A 27,603-nucleotide genomic window follows, 5' to 3' on the forward strand; every position below is an offset into this window, starting at 1 on the left:
GGAGCACCAGTACTACCAGAAGCTATGAGTCATTCAGGCTGCGATCCCACAGTGTATTTCTCCTGTTGGCAAAGCTGACTCAAGCAGTTCCTACCACCACCTCTCTATCTTAGCAGCTCATTTGTTCTGTTCACCTTGCCCTGAGCCCTTCATTTGAATCCTTTCTTTGTGCCAATACACGGGTTTGCCACTCTCCAAGGTGAAGCAGACTGGAGAAATTATCTGGTTTAAATAGCTGTACAAACCCTGCTCACACATTTTGGCAGAGATTCCTAATTCAAGAGTAGCCCTGAACAGAATAATCAAGCACCCTCCAAACAGACAAGGTGATTTTAGGGTGCTTACAAGCAAGTTGGGGTGAAGAACAGGAGAGAGCAGGGAATGTTTTTGTTAAGCTTTACCTCCAAGAGAAACATTTGTAAAACGGTGACCTTAGAGACTTTATCTTTGGTACAAACATCCATCCTCAGAAACCTGTGGTATCAAAACTGCCTTACAGGCCAAGGGCTCTTCTGCGTGCTTTTAAGAAATGGGTACAACAACCAGGCTGCAGCTCACGTTCACTTCACAAAGGACTAAACCCCAAGCCTTAAATGGCATCTTGTTGGCAGGAACTGTGACAGAGCAGAGCAGCTGTGTCCCACCAGAGGCAGGACAGCATGATGGCTGAAGGTATCAGAGGTGAGATGAAATGGGTCATTCTCCAAAGGGGTCTTGTGCTGCAGAAATGTCCTACACAACTCTGACCACATGACCACCTCTCAGGGAATCAAAGTTAACTCTTTTGACACCATCACCAGCTTATCCACAAAGACCTGTGATAAGGAGCTTTCCTCTTGCTCCACTGGTGTCTCAAGGTTCCAAGTGTCAGATGTCAAGAATTAAAAAAAGCTCAATTTCTACTTACATTGTGTAACAAAGTAAATGTATGTACAAAGATATTAATCTCTATGTTCTCACCAATTACCAATCCATATTCCAGTTAAATTTTCAAATTGAAAATATTATTTAAAATCTGACCTCTGTTAGTTCCTTATTCCCTCACTGTGGACTAATCCTTTGCTTTTCTCACACAGTAGCTGTATTTTAAAGTAAATGCAGTCTCAAGGACAGTAGCATTTCTTTCAAAACTATCGTGCTGCTTGGTTCTACAAAAATACCAACAAATATATGACTGAGGCTGCCAAAAACAAGTGTTCATTTCTCAAAGTCATAAATGTGCACAGAAATGCATCCTGACACAAGGACTGTAACAGGTATTTCAAAAGCAGCTGCTTACAGTTAGAGAAGAATTTCTTGACTATACTCTCAAAGATTTCCCTAGGAGGAAGCAGCACTGAAAATATTGTTTTACTCCTTAGTACAAAGATGTTCACAAGACTACCAGACTATTCAAATGTCCTGCATTCTACAATTAAAACGTTTAGGAATTTGAAATTAATTTATCTGTGAACAATTCTGGTACAAAATACCTTATAAGTAATACACTAGTCAGTCAGAAACTATCATATAGCTCTTTGTTGCACACAGTAAAGGGCAATTTGAGGGCACAGTTGCAACACATTGAGGCTCTATAACTTTTTTGGGATAGCAAAAGAATAAAAGGAGAAAAGATTATTCTGAGTACTGCAATATCTTACCGGTCCTTTAGCCAGTTCTTAACAAAAGGAATGGAAAACAATTCTGTGAATGACTCATCTCTCCTCTTTGGATTCTTGCTAAAGAAAAAGGAAAACAACTATTAATTTAAATTTCAGCTATCCAATTTGCAAATTAGTGCCTTGGAATCACTGAACATACTTAGTAGCAAAAAACATTATTAACTTACTTGTATAACCACTCAGTTAGGAAATCAGAGGGAATAAATTTGGTTCTTTTTCCCTAAAGATAGAAAAGATAGTTTCAAATTATTTATTATCTTTGGATTGGTCATATGTTTAAGCTAAATTGAGTGCTTTTATTAAATAAAATGTACAGTATATTACTCTGTCTACTCTATTGCTACTGCCAACAGTCAGAGGCTCAGCCAAAATTTTAGAAGTTTTGTGGAATGATTTCAAGACAAACTATGAATGAGTAAATTCTACATGTGTTAGCTTGATATTTGCTGCAGTATATCTAGAACAAAGATCTCTGAATGGTGTTCTAAATGGTAATGTCATTGTGAAGAAATTAACAGAACTCATTCACACATGAAAATATGTTGTAAATTCCTTGCAGTTTTGTTTAAAGTTCTATTATCATACTCAAAATACTTCACTTCTTCCAAAACACATAAGGAACATTGAGGGGATATTGTTTCCTCCTGCATGGAACCATCTTGAAGACGTTGTGAATACACACAGGCAGAGTGTTGTATGCCTGCTCTGACCAAATCATCCACTGGGTGGTCCAGAAGGGAAAGCAAAACCAAAGGAAGGCTTTTGTGTGTCCACAGCCACAGAAACCATGGACACTCCAGAGAACCAGGCAAGAAGTTCCAAACCCAGAGCTTCACAGCAAAACATTTGTGCCCTTTGCTCCCAGTTCTCAATCTTAACCAACAAAGAATTTTGCAAAACATTTTGCAGCAGGTTATCCTTAGGGACACCTAAGGATACAAGCCAGTACTCGTACAGCCAGTACCACAGCCAGCCTTTCAGAGCCTGATAAGGCCAGAATGGATTAGGAAATCCTCTTTTTTTAAGGATTTCCTCTCCACATTCCATCTTGACAGAATGAATGTACAAATGAGTACAGGTGCTCATTCTGCTTATCACAAACCACAGTAACCATAATGTGGAGAATAGAATATGGAGTTCTGGTTGGAATAACAGAAGAGCTTGATCAGTATCTTCAGAATCCCTCTGACATGAGATGTGTTTTGGATGCACATGATCACAGTGAACCCTAAAAGACACCGAGCCCTGCAGCCCCGGGGCACCAAGTGCTTCATCACAACAGCAGCCACTGAGCTAAAAGCAAGCTGAGCTCCCATCCCAGCACTTACCCTGTCAAACAGGAGATTGAGCTCTAATAATTGCTTCTTAGGAAAACAACTCACACTGGTCATATGCAACTGTGAAAATGCTTAATATCACAAAAGAGGCTGAAGTCTTGATTAAAATGTAAGAAGATACTACTACCACTTGCTAAGGAAAATACAATAAACATGTAATTGAAAATCTAATGCATGAAAAATGACTTTATTCTATGCATCCTCAGATGTGAACAGAGAGGCAAGAAAAAATGCTCCACATAGCATCATTCTTTCAGTTCATGGTGCATGTCATAATTTGGGGTCAGCCAGCCACAGGTGAAGTGGAAGAGAAGCATTGTGTGAGGTGCTGACTGCCCAGGGAGGAACACAGGGCAGTCATGTAGCTGGGGAATGACAAGTGTGAAGTTTAGTGCTGGACTGCAGAGCAGTCCTACAGGATACCCAGGAAAGCTTTTAATTTTCTAAGAGAATCTTACCCTTGGTAGAAATACAGTCTGACTCCAACAGAAAGGAAAAAAACAAAAGCAGAAGAACAGAGGATGAGTGAGATCATCATAAAAGAATTATTAATCCTGAGCCATATGTGCCTTTATGTTCTGTTGTGTGACAACCAGAGCTTTGGAGTTCAGGTAGGGCTATATTAAGTGCTTGGCTGGGAAGAAACACAGCTCCTCGTGCAATTTTCACACTTATGCTAAGACCAAATGCTGTTCTAAGAAGCCAAACACCTCAACTTCAAGAGACCAGAATCTTCACTGCAGAGCTTTCTATGAGTCACTTCAGATGTTAAATGGACAAATCTTGACTTGCATAGAATCTGTAAGCAAACAGCAAAGTCTACTCTCAATTATGGGATGAAAATGGGTCCCATTACTCAGGGAATTGTTTCAGAGAATAAATTCTACACATTGGCAACAAAATTCAATTTAATCTAGCAGTTGTAATTTAATCTGTTTTAAGTAAATTGCTTTTCCTCTGCAATGGGAAAAAATGATCAGAACAGGGTTGTCAAAACAGCCATCAGCAAAGGAATCAAGTTCATCTTGTTTTATCCTTGTTAGAGGCAGTGAACTTAGCAGAGAGGAATTCAATCAAGCTGGATATTTTTTTACTTTATTTTCTTTGCCAGGAAACAGTTTATTTTGCTAGTGAATTAAATCATTAGTTGCACAGCAGTCAACATTTATAAAGGGAAAAAATTACATAAATTGACCTGCCTTTGACACATTCCTCCTATGCTGCATGAATCCGGAAAAAAAACAGGAAATATCTGTACAATATGCATTGTTAACCTGCAGATGTGTTTATAAATTGTTTATATTGAGATTTAATTTCCCATTTTTCAGTTTAAATATGATGTGCTTGGTAATAATCATGAAAATAGACTAGTGATCAGAAGATGGCAAAGTCATTAGAAAACCATCTTCCATTCCCTTTCCCTGATCTATCATAATTTTAAATATAATATATTCCATTACAGGGCCTGACAGAGCTTCCTCCTTCTGTGATAGCTAACTAGAAAAAGAAGTCAGAGTTATTCTAATAAAAACATTTATACATCGTTCAGTTTAATGTTGAAAAATGAATGTATTAGTCAGTTCTCATGAGAGAAAAGATTCAAGAAAACAGTCTTCCCCCTGTAGGCATTTGACAGCAGATGGGATAAAACACAGGAGAACTTACGGTAGGGAAAAAAAAATCAGTGAGGGAATACACTGGGCAACCTAATAGGCTTCTTTCATCTCTAATTTAAAAATTAAGCTTCTGCAGACTGTTCTCATATTTATGTCAGTTTGAAGACTGCAGCTGGTGGTTTTTCTAGGCTTTAGTTTTTCAGATTTTTTGTATGCATCACATAATGCAAGAGAGCCTATTTTAAATTAAATGTGTAAATAGTTATGTTTCTTTATCACCTTTCATAAAAAAATCTTTCCTACACAAGTTTCTGTTTCCAGCATAACCATTTCCTTTTCCTGACTCTCCCATGTGATTGTAAAATTCTTCCTCTCCAGACAGGGATGCACCTTCTCTGGTCTCTTCCTTGAATTCCTCTATTGGCCCCAGGATCTGATCTTCCTTAACACAATTCAATTGCTCAAAAACCCTCCTATTTAACTTTTCCTTCTCATTCATCTTAATTTCCTTTCAAGACATGAAAACCTTTAGTCCCTCTCATCAAAATCCCACTCTTCATTCTCTCTCACCACACCCTCTCTCTTCTCCCGGGCTCATTCAACATTGATTGCAGTCAGTTTGGATATTCCTCCTTCCTTCCAGTGCTTCTTCCATTTATCTTCCACTGGTTTATTCTATACAACTGCCCTTTACAGGCTTCAATGACTCATGTCTAGCCAGAATTCAAACACAGTATTCTTTTCTCATCCTTCATGATTTCAGTTAGCTTAATCACAATTAATCTTCTTCATGTCCTGTTGTCTCATGAATTCCATTAATCTCTTGAATCTCTGTTGTCCTTTTATTTTTGGAAGCTGTATTCCAGTGTGTTTATCACAAGATCCTTTCTCCCTGCTCCTACTTTGGGTTTCTAAGGACTCTGCTTTTGATCCTAAAATTCAGTTTAAGTTATTTCATTAGCCATTTTAACACAAAGTTTAGCAAGCTGGGGTTTTTTTTCCCTCCAAATCTATACGGAACCACACATTTCTTACCAAACTAAAGGATAATTAAAAATCACACATTTATGTCAGATAAGGAAACAGAATGTGCAAGTACAAGCACCTGGACAGCAATGGAAAAGAACACAAATATTCAATGTTATGGCAAGCACAAAGAGCTATTGTTTTTCTAGTTATTATTCAAAAGGAGGAAGAAATGAGGTGACAGTGGAAAACTATCACACGACATCAGCTTGCTTTCCTAAGCTTGGCTGCCCTTCATACAAGGGTTCTCTATAAGCTGAATTAATTTTTATCAAGTTTCTATGCATTAGAAAATAATTACTCTTAGTAGTTTTCTAAAAAAGAAGCACGGAGTTCTATACAAAATCCATTTTCAGCATACACACTTTCTATATATATACCACAGAAGATCTGCAAAATTTCTCAGATTAAAAATAGACAAAGTAACCTTAGATTTGTTCTGAGTTTGAAATGGAAATATTTCTAAGAATTCTAATATTTTTAAAATATCTTTGTATTTAAGTTTTATTGCCTTCTGAAACAGCTAACCTCTATCAAAGCCTGTATTTTAAACCATTTGTAGGACAAGTCTTTCTCCTAAAGGATACAAGCTTCAAAAAAAAAATTAATATAGATTTTATTAAAAGTGTGATGAATAATATATATGTTCAATCTGTTCTTGGCTAGATAATGTAAATGTGATGGCAGGAATGACAGACAGATGTCATGTAAATGAACCTTCTCCTATTTCACCTGTATTCATCACAGCTTATAGATACACATACACATACATATCCATCAGTTTATAGAAACACACAAATGTTGTGAAGACAAAAAACTGGTATTAAATATACAGGTTTGGATCTGAAATTCAAATTGCCATGGTTTGAGAAAATAGAATAAATGATGGGAATCCCCCCAGCTCCCAGTACCAAAGCTATTGCTGGGGTTCTGCTAGGCTGCAGTGATACAGTGAGGAATGTATTAATGCTTTATTTTGCACCAGTTCTAATGGGTTTTTAAGCATTCTCTGTACACTATGAGGAATGTCTCTCTAGACATACACTGAAAACAAATTTATAAAAACACATGCAGCAAGCAATTATTTTAAAATCTGCATTTTATAAGCTCATTCGTGCTTGGATATCCTGTCTTCCAGTTAAATGGAATTTACAGAGAAAAACAAGCTAAAATAGAAAATTTATCTATATTGCAATGCTAGACTAGCAAAAAAAAATTGAGTCATGAAGTAAAATTCAAGTTCTGTACATCACCTTCAAATGAGTGAAATGTATTAATTGCAAAGGAAGTGTGTTCCTCTAAAACACAACACTATTTAGGGTAGTTACAGATATTTAAGGAGGATTTGTAAAGAGCTAGAGATTGTCACAATGATCAAGTTTATGTAGAATGTAATCTGTTCTGAATTACTGGAGAAAATAACATTTAAAGCCAGTTCCAAAACAACCCATGATATATCATTACCGTGGTTAGTTTTCTTGCAAAAGACCAAATTTTTTAAAATCCTGCCTGTGAAATAAAAGGCTGTAGCTTCCTGCCAGTGATTTGAAATGAAAACTACAAACTAACCTCAAAACACTTCTCCTTGTCTGCTTCATGCAGAAGTGCAGCCAGGCCGGGTAAGAGCACTGGGAATATGTAAAACTCCAAGTATTCTCGAGGAGAACCTGAGCAAAACAGGACAGCCTTCACTTCCAGCTAAGCACTTGGATTTCACAAAAACACAGCCATTAGATACCATGAAGTCAGTACCAGTCATTTTGTCAATACCATCACAGCTTGGACAAAGCAGATTCATTCCCTTCAGATACAGCCACTGGTCTGTCTTCACTTCTCAGCCAACACAGCACAAATTCGAGTAAATTTCAAACTGAAGGTGAACCAACACCACAAACCCAGCGTGCCTCAGAGATGCCAGATTCAGTTTTAAGTGAATAAGCTCAGACACCAGAAGCAGTTTAGTCACAGAAGTGGAAAGCTCTGTGAATTAATTTACCCTGACAGGGAGAAATTAGCCTGTGCTGAACTCAGTACTGTTGCAGTTAGACCACTTAGGTATCTCATGCCCTTTACAATCTGCCTCATCAGAATTTCCAGACAGAGGAAAAACCAAAGGTTGTATTTTAGTGGTGCTGTGATTTCTCTGTCATAATTGCTTCATACTTGCCAGATCCTTCAGAGATTTTAACATGACTCCACATATCCAACTTTTCCCCTCTCAGAGGGGTGTGGGTTGGCACCTCTCTCCATTCAGGGTTTGGTGTGATCAGCAAAGATTAAGTCATAGGAGTGTTCTCTTCTAGCAACACAGCTGAAACACTGAATTTATTCTCAGCTTTATACCTTTAATTGGTTCATATACTGTCATAAAAAAGCTCATAATTTGGAGGACACTGTTTATATAAAAGCCAAGGGTAACACTGCTTCTGACTTATACCAGGAACTCCTAATGAGCAAGAATTAACAGAACACCAAATGAAGGGCTACACATTGCTGCTTGGTAAATTTATTGTAAAGTTTAGCAGTTGATAAAAGTGGAAGAACAAAACTTCAGAGCTGTTTCCATTCTAATCTGCAATCAGATGGGAAAAGACAGTATTTTGACAGCAGTTTTCAAATTCAATTGTCTACTTAGTCTATTGATCCTAGTTTTGGATATACTTACATTTTTTTGGATCAGGGGGATCTCCAGAGGGGGTTTCCCCGAGTATGGGAAGCTGATACTGGACTGCAGAGGCAGAAAAAAGTTGTTCCATAGATAATGGCTGCGACATTGCTGCTTCCAAAGGCACCTGTTTGAAATAAATGTTATCCTGTCCAAATACCCCAAAAGACTAGACAAAAATATACAAAGCAATTCAACAGAAAAAAAGTTATAAGGCTAGTTAAAAATTATGGAATTATAATTTTTAGTTCAAATATTTGTACTATTTATGTATTTTCTGAATATTTGAAAATATATAATTACACTTCAAAAACTTCTGCAGTTTCCAGCAGAGTAAAATAATTCAAACCTAAAGAAGGTACATGATTAACAGACACTCCTTTTGACAGAATATGATGAGATATCATAATTTAAAAAATATTTTATCCATTATAAGAAACAGTAATTATATGGAAATTAATACTGGTAGCATTTTCTGAATAAGTATTTTCCACTCAGAAGCTTAAATACCTCTTTCATATTGTTCAGAAGTTCTGACATTCACCTTTGAAAGAAAATAAACTTTTCTTATTAGCATTACCTACGTTACTTAAAATACAAGCAATTATTTGGAATATCACATTTGTTGGTTCAAAAAAGTTGTTTGAAAAATAAGTTTTGTTTCATTTTATGATAGAGTCTACCCTGTGGGTACCTATTTTCACATTTAGTTGTCTAAAATATATTAAATCCACCTCTATGCAGATTTTTTACTTGAACTGTACTCACTGATCCTTGTTTTGATTCGGGATCTTGTTTTGATTCGGGATCTTGTTTTGATTGAGGAACATTTGAAAATTGAAGCTGTTCTGCTTCATGCTCTAAAAGTAAAAAAAAAAAAAAAAAAGTACATTTACCAGGAGACCCTAAGAAAAAATTATTTTCCTCCCAAACCAACCTTCTTTTTAAAGTAGCTTATTTAGGTTTGAAAGAACAAAAGTCAGTATGCAATATTTGTTTAACATTAAAGCCAACATTTTAAAACAAGCCAGAACTTTAGAGACTCTTGTCATGTCTTCTCTTGAGCTTTAACTGCAATGTTTTCAGTGACAAAAGAACCATTTATTTGGAAAGAGGTTTTTAACCAAAATAATAATTCAAAATTTTTCAACATAAGTAAAATGCACATGCTTGCACAGAATTAACCACTCTTTTTAGTTGTAGAAAACAGTGCTTTTCAGAGGGGATTCCTTTATAAGCAATCAAATCCCACAGATTGCTAAGCATTACTGTCTCCAAGGAAAAATAATTAAAAAAACCATACACAAACAAAAAACCAACGAACTAAAATCAAGGACCAAGACAGCGAACTTGTTATTAGAAAACCTACAGATTCCACGATACAGAGCACTCAGAGCCAAACCCAGCAGCTTCAGCTCCACCACTCGCTCAGGGTTAATGGCATCACCAAGGCCATGTGTGCTGCAGGTGTCTGCCTTAGAAGAACCAACCTTACTCCCAGGCTGGAAATGGCCATTTGAATGGAAAATGCCTGCTTCAGGCATTATGAACCCCACTGGGACACTGCAGAGCTGGCCTCCCAGCTTTCCTATCTGGGTGTTCTCAGAGTTTGGGAGAAGTCTAGGGCTTTGCTATTAGAATGGTGCTCTGGGAACAGATGGTTTTGTACTCGTGTAACTTCAGTTCCAGCAATGACACAGCCGCCTGTGCCTTCCCGATCCAGGATCTCCCAGGATGACCCTCAGAGCGGCGGGCGACAGCCGGACACAACAGGGGCCCCGGACACAACAGGGGCCCCGACACTATCAGAGCACACACAGGCACAAAGGCCGCGTCTGTCGGGAAGTTACAACACTAAAAGCAACATAACGCCCAGGGCAGAAGCGCTGGTGGCCGTGGTGTCGGTGCAGAGCAGGGCGGCTTTGGGCACCGTGCCCCGGACCGCGGCGGCGCTGAGAGGAGCGGGCCGGAGAGCGGGGCCGGCCGGGCAGGGGGGACACGCGGCCTGAGGGGCCCGAGGGCTCGGGGAGGCGGCGGGGCAGCCGCGTCCGGGGCACTCGGAGCGGGGCCGGGGTCTGGGCTCCCACCTGCGCCGCCCCCGCGCCGCGGCCCGCCCGCCGCCATGTCCCGCGCGTTGCCGCGGCAACGGCTCCGGCAGCGCCCGCGCGGGGCGGGGCGGGAGCGCGATCCCTTCCGGGCCAGCGGCGGGCGCGGCACGTGGGCTCGGGAGGTGAGAGCGGCACGGGACGGGACGGGACGGGACGGGACGGGACGGGACGGGACGGGACGGGACAGGACAGGACAGGACAGGACAGCCCCGGTCCGGCTCCGGCACAGAGCCCGGCTCGGGCTCCCCAGGGCACGGCCCGGCCCGGCCCGGCCCGGCCCGCACGGGATGCGGTGGCGGCGGGGCCGAGCCGGGCGCTGCCGGGGTCCGGAGCAGGGCGGGACCCGGGCTGCCACCCCCGCCCCGGTGTGCAGCCGCTGGGTGCGCGCGGTGAGCCCGGGGATTTCCCGGGGCCTCCTCGGGGTGGGCCCGGACAGACGGAGAGGGGCTGGTCTAGACCTGGTGTTCTTCATGGGGATCTGACAGGGTGCCCTATCAACGTCTTGTGTGTTAGTTATTACAAACCAAATAGGAATCATTGAGTTTCTCATCAAGAGGGTGCTAAAGGCTTCTCTGTTGTAACCAATTCATTGGCGTAAGTGTCCTGAGAAAAATAAGAAAACACAGACAGAAGCAGATCTAAGGTATTAATCAAGGTGCCCTGGAAGTATCTTGTAATGCTGAGTCGGCAGCAAAGTGGAGTGAAGTTCAGTGTTAAGTGAAAAGTCACAGGTATCTGGAAAACCACTCTAATTGTATTTGTTTATATACACACAGATATGTTTTGCTGTTTCAGAAAGATTTTTAGAGAGTAGGTATTTCTGTGGAAGTGTTACTTTCTGCTGCTGTGAAACAGATAAATAGAATCAGTGAAACAGACAAATAGTTGCCCGTCATGGAAAACTGAAGTTAGAAAAGGTGTCAGGGACAATGGGAGATAAGGAATGGTTTCAGAATAAAGGAAGACCAAGCAGATTAAGACTGGCATCATATCTGAAGCAGTTCACTAACATCTTCATTTCCTTTTTTAGAATGGTAATAAAGAAAAAGAGACAAGAATTGCATGAGAAGCCTGTACAGAAAAAGGTGAAGACTATAATTAAAATTGAGAAGGATGTTCAAACTGTCATTAAAACTGAGAACAATGGCCATCTCAAGAAAAAGAAAAAGAAGGAAAATTTAAAAGATGAATGTTTACACAAATTGCAACCAAAGAATAGTAAGAAAAACAAGAAGAAGAAAGTTGGCTCTGAATTACTCAGAGAAGCTCATTTAGAAAGCTTTTTGAATATGAAAAGTCATCTGGGTTTACAACTTCAAGAAGAATCAGAGGAACAAATTAAAATACTCAAAAAGAAGAAAGAAAAAGTCCAGTGTCGTTTCTCCTTGGAGAATAATGAGAGTAGTGACATGGAGCTTTCAAATCATCACACAGATGGTAGCAAGAAAAAGGAATTATCTTTAAAAAGAAAGAGAAAGAATACTGCTTTGGATATGGAATTGGATGGTGTGGTAACAAAGAAAAAAAAGAAGAAAGGCACTTTTTCATTAGAGGACATCCAGGACAGTGAACAAAAGAAACCTGCAAAAGTTTGTAAAAACACCCACAAACACATTTCACAAGAGGCGGTTTTTATGGGTGAAAACTATGACACAGGTAATGCCCAGAATGGTGAGGGGAGTTGTGTGAGAAGAAAGAAGAAGAAGAAGAAAAATAAAGAGAAGTCTCACTGCTTTTTACCACTGGCAGATAATGAAGAGAACATACATCAAGTTCCTGGTAGCCCCACTGCATTAAATGACTTCAGAAAAAGGAAGAAACATAATTCCTGGGAATTTACATTGACAAGCAGAGAGGAAGAGGACAAAATTAAGAACTTCAGGAATATCAAAGAGGGGAAGAAGAAGAAGAAGAAAAGAAAATATATTTCTTCTTCAGCCTGTGAAGAAGATAAACCAGACTGCAGTCACAGCATTCCTGATAAGCATCTCCCAGCACAGCAGGAAGTTGAGCTGTCTGGAAAGAAACAAAGGAAGAATTTCAAGGATAATAATGAAGTCAGTAAGAAAAAAAAGAAGAAGATTAAGAAGAAGGAGGAGGAAACAGCGTATTCAGAAGTTTCTTTGTACAATGACAATGCCTCTAAAAGCCAAAAAATACTACCAGAAAGCAATAAAAAGAACAAGGAGAGTGAACTGGAGCGAGCTCTGTCTGTCACAGGGGATGCTGTAGATGAGGCATTATGCAATAGTAATCCTGTATTGTGTGACAGAAAAAGGAAAAAAAGGAAAACAGTACCACCACAGGACTTGGCTGAAGAACCAGGTTCAAAAGCAGGTACAAAAACCATCAAGACAGAATCACCATGGACTGAGTCACTGGTAAGTTGTGGAGAGCAGGGCAGCTTTGCACCCTCCTGCTGAGGAACTGAAAGCCTTTTGAGCAGTTTCCTGCTTTGCAGGCTGCTTTGCCTGGTTGTACCATTGAGGTCAATGAGGGCTCCCATTGAGTGTTGGGAAGCAGGATCAGCTGATCTACTTCAGCGTGTCATAGTTCACAGGACCATAGAATATTTAGAGCTGGAAAGGATCCACAAGGATCATCAAGTCCAGCTCTTAAATGCAGAGCCCATACAGGGATCAAACCTGCAGCCTCAGCACTGTCAGCACCGTGCTCCAGCTGAGCTGATCCTGGAGGAAGCACTGATGCCTGCTGCTGCAGTCATGGAGTGTTTCAGCTGTGGAAATGTAAATATTACAACTGGAAGCAAGTATTGGCCCAAAAAGAAAGTGGGTTTGTACAGTCATAAATGTTCAGTCGCTTTTAGCAAAGTGGCAACACTTCAGAAAACAGGAGTTTAATGCCATGTCCTTTTCCTTGAGCAGGTGGTAACCCTGGCACGATGAGTTCATCTAACTGTTTATCAGACTTTCCTCAAGCTTTGCTGCTGTCAGTGCTGGAATTATGTAATGCTAGAAACAAATGGGAAAGTCAGCCAAAAACCTGTTAACTAATTCTGGCAAACCTTCAGAGAAAATCCTAGGAATTCTAAGTGTAGACTGGGCCAAGAGCATTGAAATATAAATTCTGATAGAAAAATACTAAGGACCTAAACCCACAGTTTTAATTAAAACACTAAATCTATGCAAGAAAAATAGATGTAAGAACTATGTAAATTTGAACTGAGGGTAACAGGGATTGTATCTTGACTGACTGGTAAAGGAAATCCCATCCCAGAATCTTGTAGTACTTGCCACTTCCGAGGTAAAATGAAGGTGAGGAAGAACTGACGAAATATTTGAAAACCAGAAGTGTTTTCTTTATCGAAACAAAGTCATGTTTTAAAGCTAAGGGTGCCAGAAGTTAATATTCACATGCCCAACTTCTGTTGTTATCATTGGGAGTTAGGCTGTGAGACGCTCAGAAAATCAATAGGCATCTCTCTGTATTTTTAGCTGCTTAAACTTTGAAAATGGCACAGTGCAAGTCACTAGGAGGTTGTTTTTATTTCTGTAGGTCACGGGAAGCTGCACTCCAGTTGCTTTCTATCAAAAACTTTGAATGCTTGGCTTATTTGAACGTCAAGCACTAGTGAAGAAGGTATCACTGAAGATTTTTGTAAGCTAAGGGTAGAGCAGACCATAATGTGAGCTACTCATGGTGTGCTTTGCTTTGTCATTCACTCAGATGCAGTTTCCTCAAGTTCTGTGGAAATCTGGCAGCTGCCTGCTGTCTAGTGCTAATAATCAAATATAGATTCATGTGGAGACTCAGATACAGGCTTTTTTTCACAGGGGTTTGTGAGGGGAGGGTGTATGTTTATCAGTCATGAGGTGAGCAGATGTTTGGGGCTTTCAAGCTGGATTTCTCCTTTTGACCTTTCAAAAGGACAAGGTGGTTTTATTGCTGGATATATTTTCTAATTAAATTGACATTGCCTTTTTGAGGCTGCTGGACATTATTTGGATTTTGCAGCTGCTTACATTGTACAGAGGCAAGATAAGCCCCACAATGACACGTAAACTTTCATGACCAGTTAATATGGAAACCACAGCAAATACCTTGCAAACTGTTGAGAAGAAGGGAGTAGGGTGATGCATGTTTTATTCTTCTTTCCCATAGGTAGCTCCTTTAATAATAAAAAGAAAACTACTCAAAAGAGTAGTTTGGGTTAATCAGTTCTAGCGAATTCTAGTTCCTGACAGGCCAAAAGACACTGCACTAATAAATGGCTGATAACTTGCATTGAACTGTGTCATTGTCCGGAAACATTTTAATCTACAGCAGGTCACACACTCTGCATGCCTTGAAAAATCCTCTGTTGGGCTTGCCCTGCAAGTAAAAGAGCAAATTTTAAAGACAATGTGGAATGATACCTACTTTATATCAGTGGTTGGTGTTTTTCTGATTGGATGGCATTGCAGTCAACTTGGGCCGAGGGAGGGCTCAGTTCACTGCTTTGATGTTGTTTGCCAGCAGACAGCACAACCCTACCACATGTGAACGTGCTCCTTTTCCATGAAGTTGGAGGAAGTTTGGCACACCTCCATGGGGTAGTTTTTTCCACTCAGTAGCCCTCAGCAGTCAGCAACGTGCTGGGAATTAGCAGGGATGGGGGTGCTCCCTCCTTCCGGCTAAAAAGAAAAAAATACGCTGCAGTTGTTTGCAGAATCCTGTCAGGATGGTTTACCTGCTTGTTTTAACAGATCTGAAAAGACAGTACCAGGCCATCTAGAAGTAAATTGGGGGTTGTTTTTGGTTTCTTCTTTTCATCCAAGAGCATGAGCTCTCCTTCCTGCAGACAGTGTTCTCGCATTTTTAATAGTGCGTGTACTTGTGTGTGTGTGAAAGCAGTGTATAAAAGGTAACTTTGGAAAATGAGGTAAATCATTGATGGCTTTTAATATAACTAAAGCCTCAAAAAAGTAACAGCAGGTTCTGCTGACAGAAGTACGTTACAAATCTTTTCCTTGTCATTGCCTTGGCTGTTTCATGCGTGGTTTATTACTTTTATCTGTATCAATAAATCTTCCCTTTGGCCACTTTTTCCAGGCTGGTCTAAAGCCTATGGCTCATATTTACCACCATCCTGGACTTATTGCTTACCCTGTTATACTGGATGCCCAAAAAGTGTCTTCTAATTACAAATTTGGAAAAGAAGGGCTGGGGCAGTGGTTTAGGCACACCAGTCACTGGGAGCAAAAGCTGCAGAAGGGCTGCACTTAGTGGAAGCGTGATCGGGATCTGGTTGTGTGTGGACTCTGCCCAGATTTACCTCCTGCCATCCAGCCCATCCATTCCTTCTGGAGCTGCTCTGTCTCTTCCATCAGCTCCCTGTTCCTTGCTCTCCAGTGTGGGATAATGTGCTGTTTGCCATTGTAGGAGATGGTTCATGTATGTGTCCTGCCTTTCCCTCTGCTCCTTCCAGACTGGGAGCTCCCTGGGGACCATCATCCACAAGGCACCACGGTGCAGCTGCCTCTTAATTGGCTTTTCTTTGTTTATTTGTTCCAGAGAGACCTTTGCTTTACCTCCAATTTCTGTGTTTTAAAAAAACTTTCACTCTCTCTGTGCCTTTCTTCAAGTATAAATTTAAGCTTTTACAAAATTGTTTAATTTGAAATTACTCTGTCTGCAAACATTACTGTGTGTGCCAGTGTTGTTGGCAGGTCCCTTTTAATGTGCAAATCTAAAAATCATTTATCTTGATCAAAAGAAAAAATCTCTGAGAGGTTTTTCCATAGGAGTACACAGAGTTAATTGGCATTTTCATCTTAGATCTGACTATTTCTTCTTGCACTAGAATAGTACTACTGATTGCTTGGTGTTTTAACTACTTTTGTAGTAAGAGCTGTGTAAATTCTAATTAACCAGAATGGATAAAAATAATCATCCACGTTTTTTTCCTGTTTTACAGGAACATCTAGATGGTGTAATTATTGTGCGGGAAAAGAAAGGAAACTGTGATGAAATTAGCATAGACAAGGTATGCTTTGTCCTAGCTGGGTAAGATCTAAAGCAAGTCAGCATTTAACATATGCATAGGAATTTGTACCAAAAAACTGCTTTGTTGCTTCTCTATGCATATGTTTCCCTAAATAAAGCTCTGCTTAAAATCTGCTTTATGCATAGGTTAAGTCCAAAATGTACAGCTACAGTCAATATCAGAACTAAGTAACTTATTAAGTTAAATACACATTTTTTTTTTTGCCTCTCATCAGTGTTGGCAGTTTCAGTGTAGCTGTTGCCTGCAGTTAGAAAATTAGAATTACCTTATACAGCAAAGCTCTCATTTAACATACACTAAAAGATTACAGTTGTCATGTTGAGTGTGTGGAAGGATCCCATGCCACTTTTACCTATCCTTGCAAAATTCTGAAGATAACTAAATTTTTTATTTTTCTCTTATTATTTTGTTGTGAATTAATTGCCATTTAACACACAGGACACAAGAGTCTTATGCTGCATGTGTAATTTTTCTGCACACTAGGTGAGGCGGCAGGCCCTGCAAGAAGAAATTGATAGAGAATCTGGCAAAACCAAGGCTTTCAGTTCCAAAGTGGAACAGGTAATGTACGAGTTTAGACCTCAGCCTGATGGAAATCCTGTGTCCCAGGACAAGTTCCTGTAAAAAACACCATGTTCTTTTTTTGTATGTGGCTCAGGTACAACAGTGTTCCTTCTGACTGCAGATTTCAGGTCATGCTATAGAACAAGTTGGTACAATGCCAAGAGTCTGAGAGCTGAGCAGTGAACTCCTTGGCACTGCACAGTGGTCTAATTCCCATCATCAGTTCTCAAAAGCAACATTTTCTCTGGTTCCTCTGGAGAATGAGCCATCAAAAATTGCTACAGAAGCATTTTCTGCTTACTGTGAAATACAGTTAATTTTTGGGCTATGGATGCAGCAGTCACTGAAGTGTGTCTGATTTCTTACCTGCAAGACTTTGCACACATTCAACAACAGGGACCCACGTGGAAAGGTAAAGGAGTTGGCAACTGTTAACACACGTGTGTAATATTTAGAATCAGTCCTCTCAAGGCTTCTGCATTTTTCCTTCACCTCTTTGGAAGATGATTTCTGATACTCAGCCTGGCTCCTGATCGATTCACAGTAAGGTAGTGGAAACTTGCAGTAGTGTTTAGCCAGGGGTAAGAAGATTGAGGTGGAGAGAAAGCTTAGCTTTGCTAGTAGTTCAGGCTTCTTTTGTTTTGCAGGACTGCCAGAATGCCTAGAAAGCTGCAATATGCCTCAAACAAATGCCAGCAACAAGTTCTCTACATCTAACGTGGGAGGGAGTCTGTGTAGCTCTAGCACTACAACTGTCTAATAGTCTCTGAAGTCATTGAGAAAAATTACATCCTTGGCAGGAGATCTCAGTTCTTTGGCACTGATCTGTCTCTGTTTAGTAGTATGCAGAGGAATAGAAGCTGTGAAAACTAATTCATCACCTCCACAATGAGTGAGCTGGAAATGCTTCAGCAAAAGCTGTGGGTAGTGCCTGCCAGCAGCTCACTTTAAAACAGAGTTTTGACAAGCCATAATTATATTTGCATCTGTGAAGATGTCTTCCATTGCAGAGGGAGGGCTTACATTTATTTATCTGTGTTTTGTGTGTATCTGGATGTGTGCATGTATCTGTGCCACAGACTGGGCTTGTACAGCAACTTGCCTTTGTGCGAGGTCAAAAGGCTAAAATGTTATGGGTAGCTATCTTTCAATACCAGGTATTGTGGTCTGTGATAGTGAGTGATACTCCAGTCTTGCATTTTTTTTTTACCTTAAAAACCCTTGCTGTAGCTTGCCTGCAATTGTGTAGCATGCTGTGTGTCATGTTGGCTGTCTACTGGAGAATGACTGTTTCATGCTAGCTGCAACTGTTCTGTTGGAAGGATTTCAGGCTGACGTAAACATACCACTGAATTCACATTTTTTTCCTTTGATATAGCCAGCTTAGTCTATTTAATTAATATTCAGACATTCTGCGATTTAGTATCGTACCAAATTTTAAAGAAAAAATTCTGAGTAGAAATCCTGCCAAAAATACTTCTAAATGACATAACTATAGTTCAGGAGTCAAATATACACTTTAATAGTGAAGCCTGTTCTTAGGTAAGCCAAAAGTTCATGAACTTTGTAAATCCTATGGTGTATCTGGGGTTTTCCACAAACAGCTGAATTCTCATTTTAGCTGGACATTGCCTCCTCAGAAAGGAGCCTGAATCTTGCAGACAGAAGAAAAATCCTGAAGGGGTGATCTAGTTCAGAGAGTACAGTTAAATGCAAATACAGTAAATACAAAGAACATAGCAAACTGCAAGGGAGGGGAGGCTTTAAGAGAACTAGACTTAGTCCTGTTGGATAGGGGAGGCCCTCTGGCTTTGTACCCTTGCAATATTAGTTGTAATTAGTGGGATGAGAATGCAAAAAAGCTTCTAAGCCATATTGAATAGGGTCCACAGCTAACAAAACACTGCTGAAAACAGCAGCTCCCCAACTAGGCAGTGCAAAATGAAAAGATAACCGTACAAAGTGACAGTAAAAGAGGATTAAGTCTGACAGTTTTCTTAGAATAAGAGATGCTGTCTGGCTCTTGGAACTGGGTAAAGAGGGAGCAGAAAGCCAAGATTCCTAAGGACAGAGGGAAAGGAGATTTCCAAGCATGTTAATCCCTGGCTGCAGGTTAAATGGCCTGAAATGCTAATGAAGGTGAACTCAGTTGGGTCAGTCTTTTACCACATCCCTTGAGAGGTACTGCTCGTGGAATAACAGCTTCCCAGCTCTGTCACTCTGTCAGGCTTTTGTAGCTGGTTCTGTTCTCATGTTACACAGCCAGAAATTGTCTTCCTTGGTCTTGGTATTTCTCAGTTTTAGTGTTAACTTTGTTTTGCCTCACAGGATACGAAGCTTGGACAGTGGAGTACAGCTACTTTTAAAAGTTCTGCGGAACAAATGAAGTTTTTTAGACTGATGGGTGGCTTTAAAAAGGGTTCTGTGCCTATCCAAAATCCCTCAGCAACTACAAACAAACCAAACATGGCTCTGAACATGGAAGGGGAGGAGAAGTTACAGCAGGCTCTGAAGATGGAATTTGATAAAGCAATGGACTTGAAGCAACATAGAGGAATTGGTCTTGGATTTCAGCCTACTGCCAACAAAAAAGTATACATAGACAAATATACATCTAGATCTGTAAAATTTGAAGATTAAAACTCAGAAGTAATAAAAAGTGAAATTTCTTTTTACCTTCCACATCTTTTTACTTGAAATAAAATAATTAAATGCTGAAGAAACTGTTTATGGGGTACTTAAAGTACAAGTTTTCAACTGCATCTACCAATGGAGCTGGGTCCTCACTTCATCCAAACAGTTCAGTTCTTTTAAGCCTTTACCACGTTTTTTCTGCAAGGCAAGAGACAGCCTCCTTCAAAGACTGAAGATGTGTGCCATGCCTGCAATTAGTTGAAATTCAAAAAATTTTTTAAATGCTGATTTAATAAACTTACCTATATCTTAAGTGATTCAAAAGGATTTTATTGTTCTGTAAAACCTTCAGTTTTTACACTCAGTGGTACAAAATGATGGTGCTTTAATTTGAAGATGCACTAGTGGTGTGCCCTCAAATTTGATGAGTGCAGACTTCTAACTCAGAAAGTAGTTCTTAAAAATCTAACATTTTCTTTATAATATTGGATAGCATTGAACATCCTCTGTATTTGAACTATGCTCCAGCAGTTGCATTTTCAATCAGCAGCTGTTACCTAAAAATGAAAGTATAAGCATTTTGGAGAGGAGCACCAACAGAACTACTACATTTCTGTATCTTTTAAGACAGCCCCACTTTCCACAATAGTCCTCTGCAATGGACTGCTCTACCTGAAAGCATCTGCCTCCAGGAGAAAACACACTTAACAAAACAGCACTTGGTTCTGATGCAATTTGGGCAACTCTTGAGAGGAAGTGAAAATTACACTGAGACTCCCTCAATAAGAAGTTGCCATGAATCCATTCCCATATCTGGGACAAGGGAGATGCTTTTCCTGCAGGGTCTAAACTTGTTTTTTGAGAAAAACCATCTCCTTTAAATTGTCATTTAAAACCACCATTACCTCAGCAAGATGCTGTTTTGCATCAGTGCTCTCTATTCAGCACCAGCTTCCACCAGCCCTTCTAGGTTTTGGCTCTTGTTTTACTAAAATTCAGGTAATTGAGGTTCTATTTTCTCTTCTGGTTTGAAACAAATGCTGAATTCAAGCCCTCAGCTACTTGCCTCAACATGGTTCCTTGGTTCCTTACCATGGGGCACATATCATGGTGACACATTTGTATACACAAAGAAGCTCCCCCAGAACACACAGATGAACTGCAAATTGCTTTATTTAGTCATAGTGTACTTTGCAAATATAGAGGATTTAGCATAATTTCCATTTTCCTTTGCAACACTTAAAGATTCCTTCAATTTTATAAAACAGCAGTGGACTAAAAGGAAACATAAACATGTCTGTGAAAATTTATTGCAGAAATTAGAACAGTAACACCTCAGCACTTTTTCCCTGCTACTAGAACCTGCCAGACAAATGCTGGCAGTATCCCAATGCAGAGAGACTTAGTCTGACTACTATATTGAAATGCTGCTTTCTGCAGAGAAAGACTATTCTGCAAGAGGGTTGAAGTTTTGAGGCTGTGAACTCATTTGTAGAGATTATCTTCCTTTTTTGTTAAAATTACAACAGGTTAGATCTCAAAAGGCTTTTGCAGGCATAGAGGTTCAAAATACTGCTTATTGAATGTAAATCAGCATTTAAAATAACTGTACTATGGTAAAACTGGATACAGAAACTCAGGTTAAATTATTGCACTCAGAACAGTTTTACCTTTACTGGGCCCAAGTAAATGTATCTCACTAAGGAAAGTAAAAATACACTGAACTCCTTCAGTCAGAATGTAGATCAGTGATTGCTGGCCTTGGTTCCATGCTCCCCTGTGCAGGTGCCTCCTTGGAAGAGGCACTCATCAGGTCCTGGACTGCAGAGGAAGCCGAAGGGCCAAGTCTGTGAAATGACTCATTTCAGGTTGTTTGCTCCGCCTCTTGATGTATTCTAGGGTTTTCACCTAGATTTGAAAAGAAAGGTGTTTGGAGATTTTCAGTATCTTTTCTCATTTCATAGCCATCAGTTATCTTTGTGAAGGTGTTTTTACCAGTCTCAGGATTTTCCCTGAATTTCACTGGCTTTGTGAGCACTTGGTACTGCTTATTCCAGAGCTCATTATCATGTACGTTTCTTAAAGGCTCTCAAATGCCACTTTACAAGCTTTCACCAGGCAATTCCTCCACAAAATAAAAATGGAGTATTTATCTTAAAGCTAGTTTTCTGTAATGAACAAAAAGTTAAGAAAAAACAACACCTTCAGGTTCCTTAATGCTTGTCATAGTATTAAAATGCTGGAAAGATACATATCACTTGAAGAGAAGCTGCTTATTCATTAAGAAGCATTTAGAAAAATAAGTTGTTGGGGTTTTAAGATAATTTGATTATTTTTGAGATAGTAGCTTGTAAACAGATGAGGTTTATTTAGATCAAGAAAATGTTACCTTGTCCCAAATAAAGAGCGGGAAAAGATACTAAGAACTAAAGCCTCTCTGCATTATCTGTCTCCCTCCCTTACCATAGTCTTGGTATCAGCAAAGCCATGCTTCTGAGCAAGATTCCAGAGATTGACTGAAAGCTGGTTCAGTCTGTTGTTTCGTAGGTCCCCATGAGCCACAATGGTGTTAAAGAAATAGTGTGCCAGCTGGCTCTGCCGCTTCAGGGTCTATCATGAAAACAAAAATATCCCCATATTACTGTACACTCATCCCAAAATACACAGCTTAACCTCACCAGCTTCTCTGAACACTCTGAAGTTCAAGTGGCACTCACGTTGGAACACACAGCAATAGTTACAGACATAAGAATACAGTCACAGTTTTCAATTTCCATTCAAAATGCAACAAACAGCAGTAGCTGTATACCAACACAAGCTGCTGTAAATAAAATAATTACACAAGACTCCTACGTCTCATACCACTTTGGCACAGCACAGTATGTAGGTCTGACACATTTATAGCTCCAGACTCCCTACAACTGCATAGAAATCACCCTCCCACCAACCAACCTTGCACTTAGAGCACCCTAGCTGTAAATTTTTAGAGAGACCACTATCATCAATCTAACTTAATGCAACTTCAGGCTTCTTTTCGCTCAGTCTAGTCTACTTTTATTTATTTATTTAACCAAATATGTTTCTTTGCTATTCTTTCACTGAAACTGTTGATAGGAACATATTTGTACCATATTTGTAGCTACTTTTCCCTAAAATAGCTGAGGAGGGACCTTAAGGAGCATAAGAGCAGTCTTCCCCTCATACAAAGGAAGAAAGGATTCACTGCTACATGCTCTCTTGACCAGAAACAGCTTGAACTTTACAGAACTGTCCAGAGCTAAAAATTTCCACTCCAGCATTGTCACATAAATGAAACATTCTCTAATACTGTGAAAAGACCACACTGTGTTAACAATAAGATGCATTGTTCTCTTCCAAGTTGTCATTTTGGTGAAAGGATTTTATTGTGAGAAAAAATTATTTTCCTTTATAGCTTTTAAAGGAAATGAACCAATAAAACCACAAAATCATTAGAGCCTTGTTCATTTAAATGAGCAGCCACAAAGATGAATAATAAAAGGTCACTAACACTGAAGCAATCCAAATACCACAGTGATTTTATGACCAGCTTTACTTTAGCACAGTTAGAGATCTCTGACAATATTGTCATCACTTCTATTTCCTCAGCAACAGCAGCTTCCTCAAACAACCATTCATTCCTACAAAGCAGTTTTTATCTAAATGTCTCAATGACTTTCACTCAAAAAGCAAAACAAATGGTCCCTCTTTGTAAATAAGGATGGACAGAGAAGCAAATGTAAGGCTAGAGAGGGAAAGGACGTATCTCTGTGCTGCTTAGCCTTAAATCCAGTTTTCTCTGCAACAACAGCCTCAGGGAACTAACAGGATCTCCTTACTCGAAGTGTGCTTGAAAGGAGAAAACAAAGGTCTTTCAGAAACCATGGATTTCAAGCCCTACAAACATTCCTACCCACAAATTCCATACAGGAGTCAGATTCAAAAAAAACCTCTAATATACAACCCACAGTCCTGAAAACTATTTATTCCTTCCAAGACCTGGTTGGACATTCTTAGCCGTGCTAGAATGGTTGATTCTGCTGCCACTCTTCTGAAAAAGAAGTACAGTTCCCTGTGGTGATTTGTACAATGATGCAGAGGATTTGAGCAAAGGATATTTTCATCTTACATCTCTGCCATTGTTCAAGGAAGGACAAACAGGATAGCAGAGGAAACGCTAAACTTAGCACAGTGTTCTCCCAGTAAGTATCACTTAACACATTCTGTATTGGCAAACACTCTGGGCTACAGGGCAAACAGCCCATCTGAAAAATTCCATCAAGTCAATCATGCCCTGCCCTCCCATTCCAGGCCACGAACCACACGATTTCTATCTGTAGAAGCCATCCAGTAAGGGCTGACTGGGAAGCTGTGGAGAGTCCATTCTCAGAAACAAGTACATTAACAGAACAGTGAGTTCTCATTATTCCAGTAAACATCAGTCACCTGCCTTTCACATACAATCCATTAAGCTAGATTTGATCCCTCAGAGCCTCGGAATTCCAATCATGAAATCCAATAAGCTGCCCAGAGTTTTCTTCATTTTATACTGAACATACTAAAGTCAGAATAAAGACAAAACAACCATTTCCTCACTCTGTACCTCCCTCCTGATATCATCTTCATGCTTGGGATCTGAAACTTTTATAATTATAGGTGGATTTACTTTTATAATTATAGGTGGCTTTCACTGTATTTTCCCCTAGTAATAGACTAACTGAATTCTCACTTTGCTCATTACAGAATTGGACATTGCTAGGTGTCTCCACCACAGTCCTGCCTGTGTGATGGTCTCATTTTCTCAAAAAGCAAAAATACCCAATTTCCTTCTCTTATTAAGTTCCTGAAGCTTTCAAAAAGACCAAGTCCTGGTCAAAGGTGGTCTGTTTCTTTAACTTCACATCACTTTTGGTTTTGTAAAGAATCAAGCTGAGTAAGAACATACCTCCTCCTTTCCCAGGGTTTTCAGATGATCCAGGATCTGGGATACCACTGTTTCACTCAGTTTATTAATTTCAGCCAGGAACTTGGAGTCTCCACCATACAGAGTATCATTGGAATCAACTGCAGAGATTAATTCAAGCTTAGGTCTGGCTAAAGACCTGTACATTTATTTACTATTGAAAACATCATATATTGATAGAAGACCACATTTGGAAATCATAAAATTAACCTCCTCCATGAAACACAAACAGAACGAAGTTTTTAAGTGCCTACCACTTGGTTGCAAAACACTGAGAAGAATCTTTCAGCTTAAAGCCAGTCCCATATTCCTGGGTAGAGCCAGGCTCACAAATATCTCTTGGACTTAATGTTAAGCAACATGTCTTGTCAATTTTCAAGTTTTCCACAGAGACAGATTCCCTGCTCCCATCACTTTAGAAGAGTATGGCCATCCTCTTCAATGGCAGCAGATCTGAGCCAAATGTTTTGTGTTTTATTTAGTGAAAATAACCAGATTTTCAAAAGAAACTGCATTTTTTTTTTCTATAAAATAAACCCATGATTACCTCAAAGTCATGGATAGGAATTCAAAAAGTGTCTTTTCATTTTCAAAGACCTTAAAGGATTCTTGGGAGGGAGAGAGCTCTTCAAGTTTTTAAGCTCTTCAAGCTTATGTAATTGTGATTTTAAACATGTCTTTTGCCCTAATTTATTTATGTTCTATTAAGAAGCAGGGTAAAAGAAATTTTTAGGTTCAAATGTATTTTAGGTAAATCAGAAAGCACAAAAGATAGAAGATAATCCCCTGTTTCCTAGTAAACTTCATTTTAAGAAGCTAAGGTACAAGGTCCACTTAGAAAAGTACCCCACTGCCCTACAACAGGGGAAAAATTACTAATTTATATTTCCATGCTTGTCTCCATTATAATCTTACTCATTTAGAGTCTTCATCTTGGGATTATGCAGCTATTTTGGTCATATAAAAAATGGAGTGAAAGAAAAAGCTAAAGCACACTTCCTTACAGAATCTGAACAGCAGATTTACTACAGAGCAGCACTTCCACTGACAGCTATTTTCTGTGCTGCCAGCTGCAAGAGGTATTTTGTCATGGGTGGTAAATCTGACAGACTATTCACCAGAAGAACTGCAGAACACATTCCAACCTGCCCCTCTGTCAAAGTCCTGTGCAACTGAAAGAAAAAGTCAAACCATCTTGGCCTCTCTTACTCATTAATCTTCTAGGATGCTTTAGAAGATTTTTATTTATAACTCTACCTTAATTTAGTCAGAAAGCAAATATTCAGATTTTAGAGCATACCAAAACATTAAAAAATTATTACAAAAAAATGACAGCTATTTTACAAAATGCAAAATCTTTGGAATTTTCTAGCTATTCTGAATATTTTTGTAAGCTACTGCAATTTCCAAAACTGAAAGCCTGCCTTCAAAGCAGCAAATACATAATTTAAATAATGAAGACTAGGCATTACATTCTGAAAACTGGAGTTGTTAATAAATGTGGATGGAACACCAATGATAAATATAAATCAAGTTGATACTTTAGACTTAAATAAAACCCTTCATATGCATTATATTTACTTGTTCATATTTATAAGCATTTGCACCAACACCACCAGAAGTAAACTAACCCACTCTGCACAGGTTCACTTTAAAGAACTGACAGGCACCTGTTCAGAAGCCAACTCCTGAGATTTTTCTAAGTTACAATACCTGATAATGGATAGAAGAATAATCCATTCTGTGAGACTGATTTTACCACTGCTCTTCATTAACTGGCTATGGTGAGAAGACAATACTACAAATGTCCTGGTGGAATGCAAGGAGCCAGAGCCCCCCTCAGGTATTACCTTTATCTACATGGTAGATAAATGTTTCTTGAGTCATTGCAGACAGCAGATGCAAAACATTAGTATAAATCCTGACTTTGTCATCACTGTTATCCTCCCAAGTGTAATCCTGGATCACATTTAGTAATCCTCGCACAAGAAACAACACTCCTTGTTCTGGATGGTCCTACAGAGAAGAAAAAAGATAGGTCAAAACCAACACCACAACCCTGAACAAAAATAGGATTATTTGCAGTCATTCAGTGGTGTTAGAGTCACAGTTTGAACTCCAAAAAAGTAGAATTACAATATAATTAAAGCTGACAGCTACTTTTCTTAAGTATGCTTCTTGCAAATCCTTTATTTTTTTTTTCCAGTTTTCATCTAAAATGCTCATTTAACCCATAATTAGAACATGATCCAGGCAGCTTCCATGGACAAACTTTGAAATGCTTTGCTTTGTAGTGATGGGGGAGCAGTACAAAAATTGTTAGCTTCTTAACAGCTAAGCCCCTAAAATTAAATACTGGGTAGATTTCATTATTAAAACTGTATCAGTAAGCTGTAGTGTATTTCATCATCACAAGTTTCAGAACAACACCTACACTGGGAAGCCAGCTACAGACCATCAACAATCTTTTCACCTGAAATGAAAGGAAAGACTGCTTTACAGAAACTGGGAGGCTTTACAAGCAGCTTTAATACAGCACCCAGCTAATTCCAGCTGCCAGCTGGAGCAGCAGCACCAAGATACACAGGACAAATCACAGTCCACTGGGGACACTTCCTTTTGATCTTCTGTAAATAGGGAACAAAGTTAGGGAAGCTAGTTTCTGAATCCTGGCATCTCGCTGCAAGTTATTTTCCATTACTGAATCTGAAAGGTTGTATCACACCCTTCTTCCATCACCTGTTAATGACCAGAGTCACTCCCCAGCCTGTCTCCTGCAGTCAGTGGGCAGCAATGACATCCCAGGGGCAGCTCCCCCTCCCCTTCTAACAACACAGCACCTCCATCTTTCTGAACATGTGTGGCTGCCACTGGAACAGGGGGAATCCACAGCTCTGACAACAAGGATTTGAACAGCACCACACCATGCTGCTTCACCAAACAGGCAGTCAGAGGAAAAAGGAAGGAGAAAACCATAAGGGAGGTTTCAGTGAGGAGGAAAAAC

General features: G+C 39.6%; 3 protein-coding genes across 6 annotated transcripts in view; 1 reads left to right on the top strand and 2 right to left on the bottom strand.

Annotated features, from left to right (window-relative positions):
• Nucleotides 1-10,433, bottom strand: part of IQCK (IQ motif containing K) — a 31,878-nt gene extending 21,445 nt beyond the window's left edge. Inside the window, exons 1-6 of the mRNA XM_062503887.1 lie at nucleotides 10,393-10,433; nucleotides 9,074-9,165; nucleotides 8,306-8,432; nucleotides 7,210-7,307; nucleotides 1,829-1,881; nucleotides 1,641-1,718 (exon numbers count right to left, since the gene is read on the bottom strand). Coding sequence (XP_062359871.1) covers nucleotides 1,641-1,718; nucleotides 1,829-1,881; nucleotides 7,210-7,307; nucleotides 8,306-8,432; nucleotides 9,074-9,165; nucleotides 10,393-10,429 — 485 coding nt within the window. The 5' untranslated portion in view covers nucleotides 10,430-10,433. The remainder of the gene's footprint in view (nucleotides 1-1,640; nucleotides 1,719-1,828; nucleotides 1,882-7,209; nucleotides 7,308-8,305; nucleotides 8,433-9,073; nucleotides 9,166-10,392) is intronic.
• Nucleotides 10,434-11,443: 1,010 nt separating this feature from the next.
• On the top strand, nucleotides 11,444-19,624 carry KNOP1 (lysine rich nucleolar protein 1). The gene is made up of 4 exons (XM_062503699.1): nucleotides 11,444-12,794; nucleotides 16,331-16,399; nucleotides 16,904-16,981; nucleotides 19,313-19,624. Exons 1-4 carry the CDS (start codon nucleotides 11,445-11,447, stop codon nucleotides 19,622-19,624), a joined length of 1,809 nt encoding a protein of 602 aa, XP_062359683.1. The 5' UTR covers nucleotide 11,444.
• A 1,168-nt stretch (nucleotides 19,625-20,792) lies between these two features.
• VPS35L (VPS35 endosomal protein sorting factor like) overlaps nucleotides 20,793-27,603 on the bottom strand; it is a 47,145-nt gene continuing 40,334 nt past the window's right edge. For all 4 annotated transcript variants that reach the window (XM_062503268.1, XM_062503267.1, XM_062503266.1 and 1 more), the window contains 4 exons: nucleotides 26,450-26,615; nucleotides 24,582-24,700; nucleotides 22,082-22,228; nucleotides 20,793-21,526 (listed from right to left, as the gene is read on the bottom strand). In XM_062503268.1, coding sequence (XP_062359252.1) covers nucleotides 21,428-21,526; nucleotides 22,082-22,228; nucleotides 24,582-24,700; nucleotides 26,450-26,615 — 531 coding nt within the window. In that variant the 3' untranslated portion in view covers nucleotides 20,793-21,427. The remainder of the gene's footprint in view (nucleotides 21,527-22,081; nucleotides 22,229-24,581; nucleotides 24,701-26,449; nucleotides 26,616-27,603) is intronic.

This window comes from Cinclus cinclus, chromosome 16 (genome assembly GCF_963662255.1).
Source record: "Cinclus cinclus chromosome 16, bCinCin1.1, whole genome shotgun sequence".
Taxonomy (NCBI): Eukaryota; Metazoa; Chordata; class Aves; order Passeriformes; family Cinclidae; genus Cinclus; species Cinclus cinclus.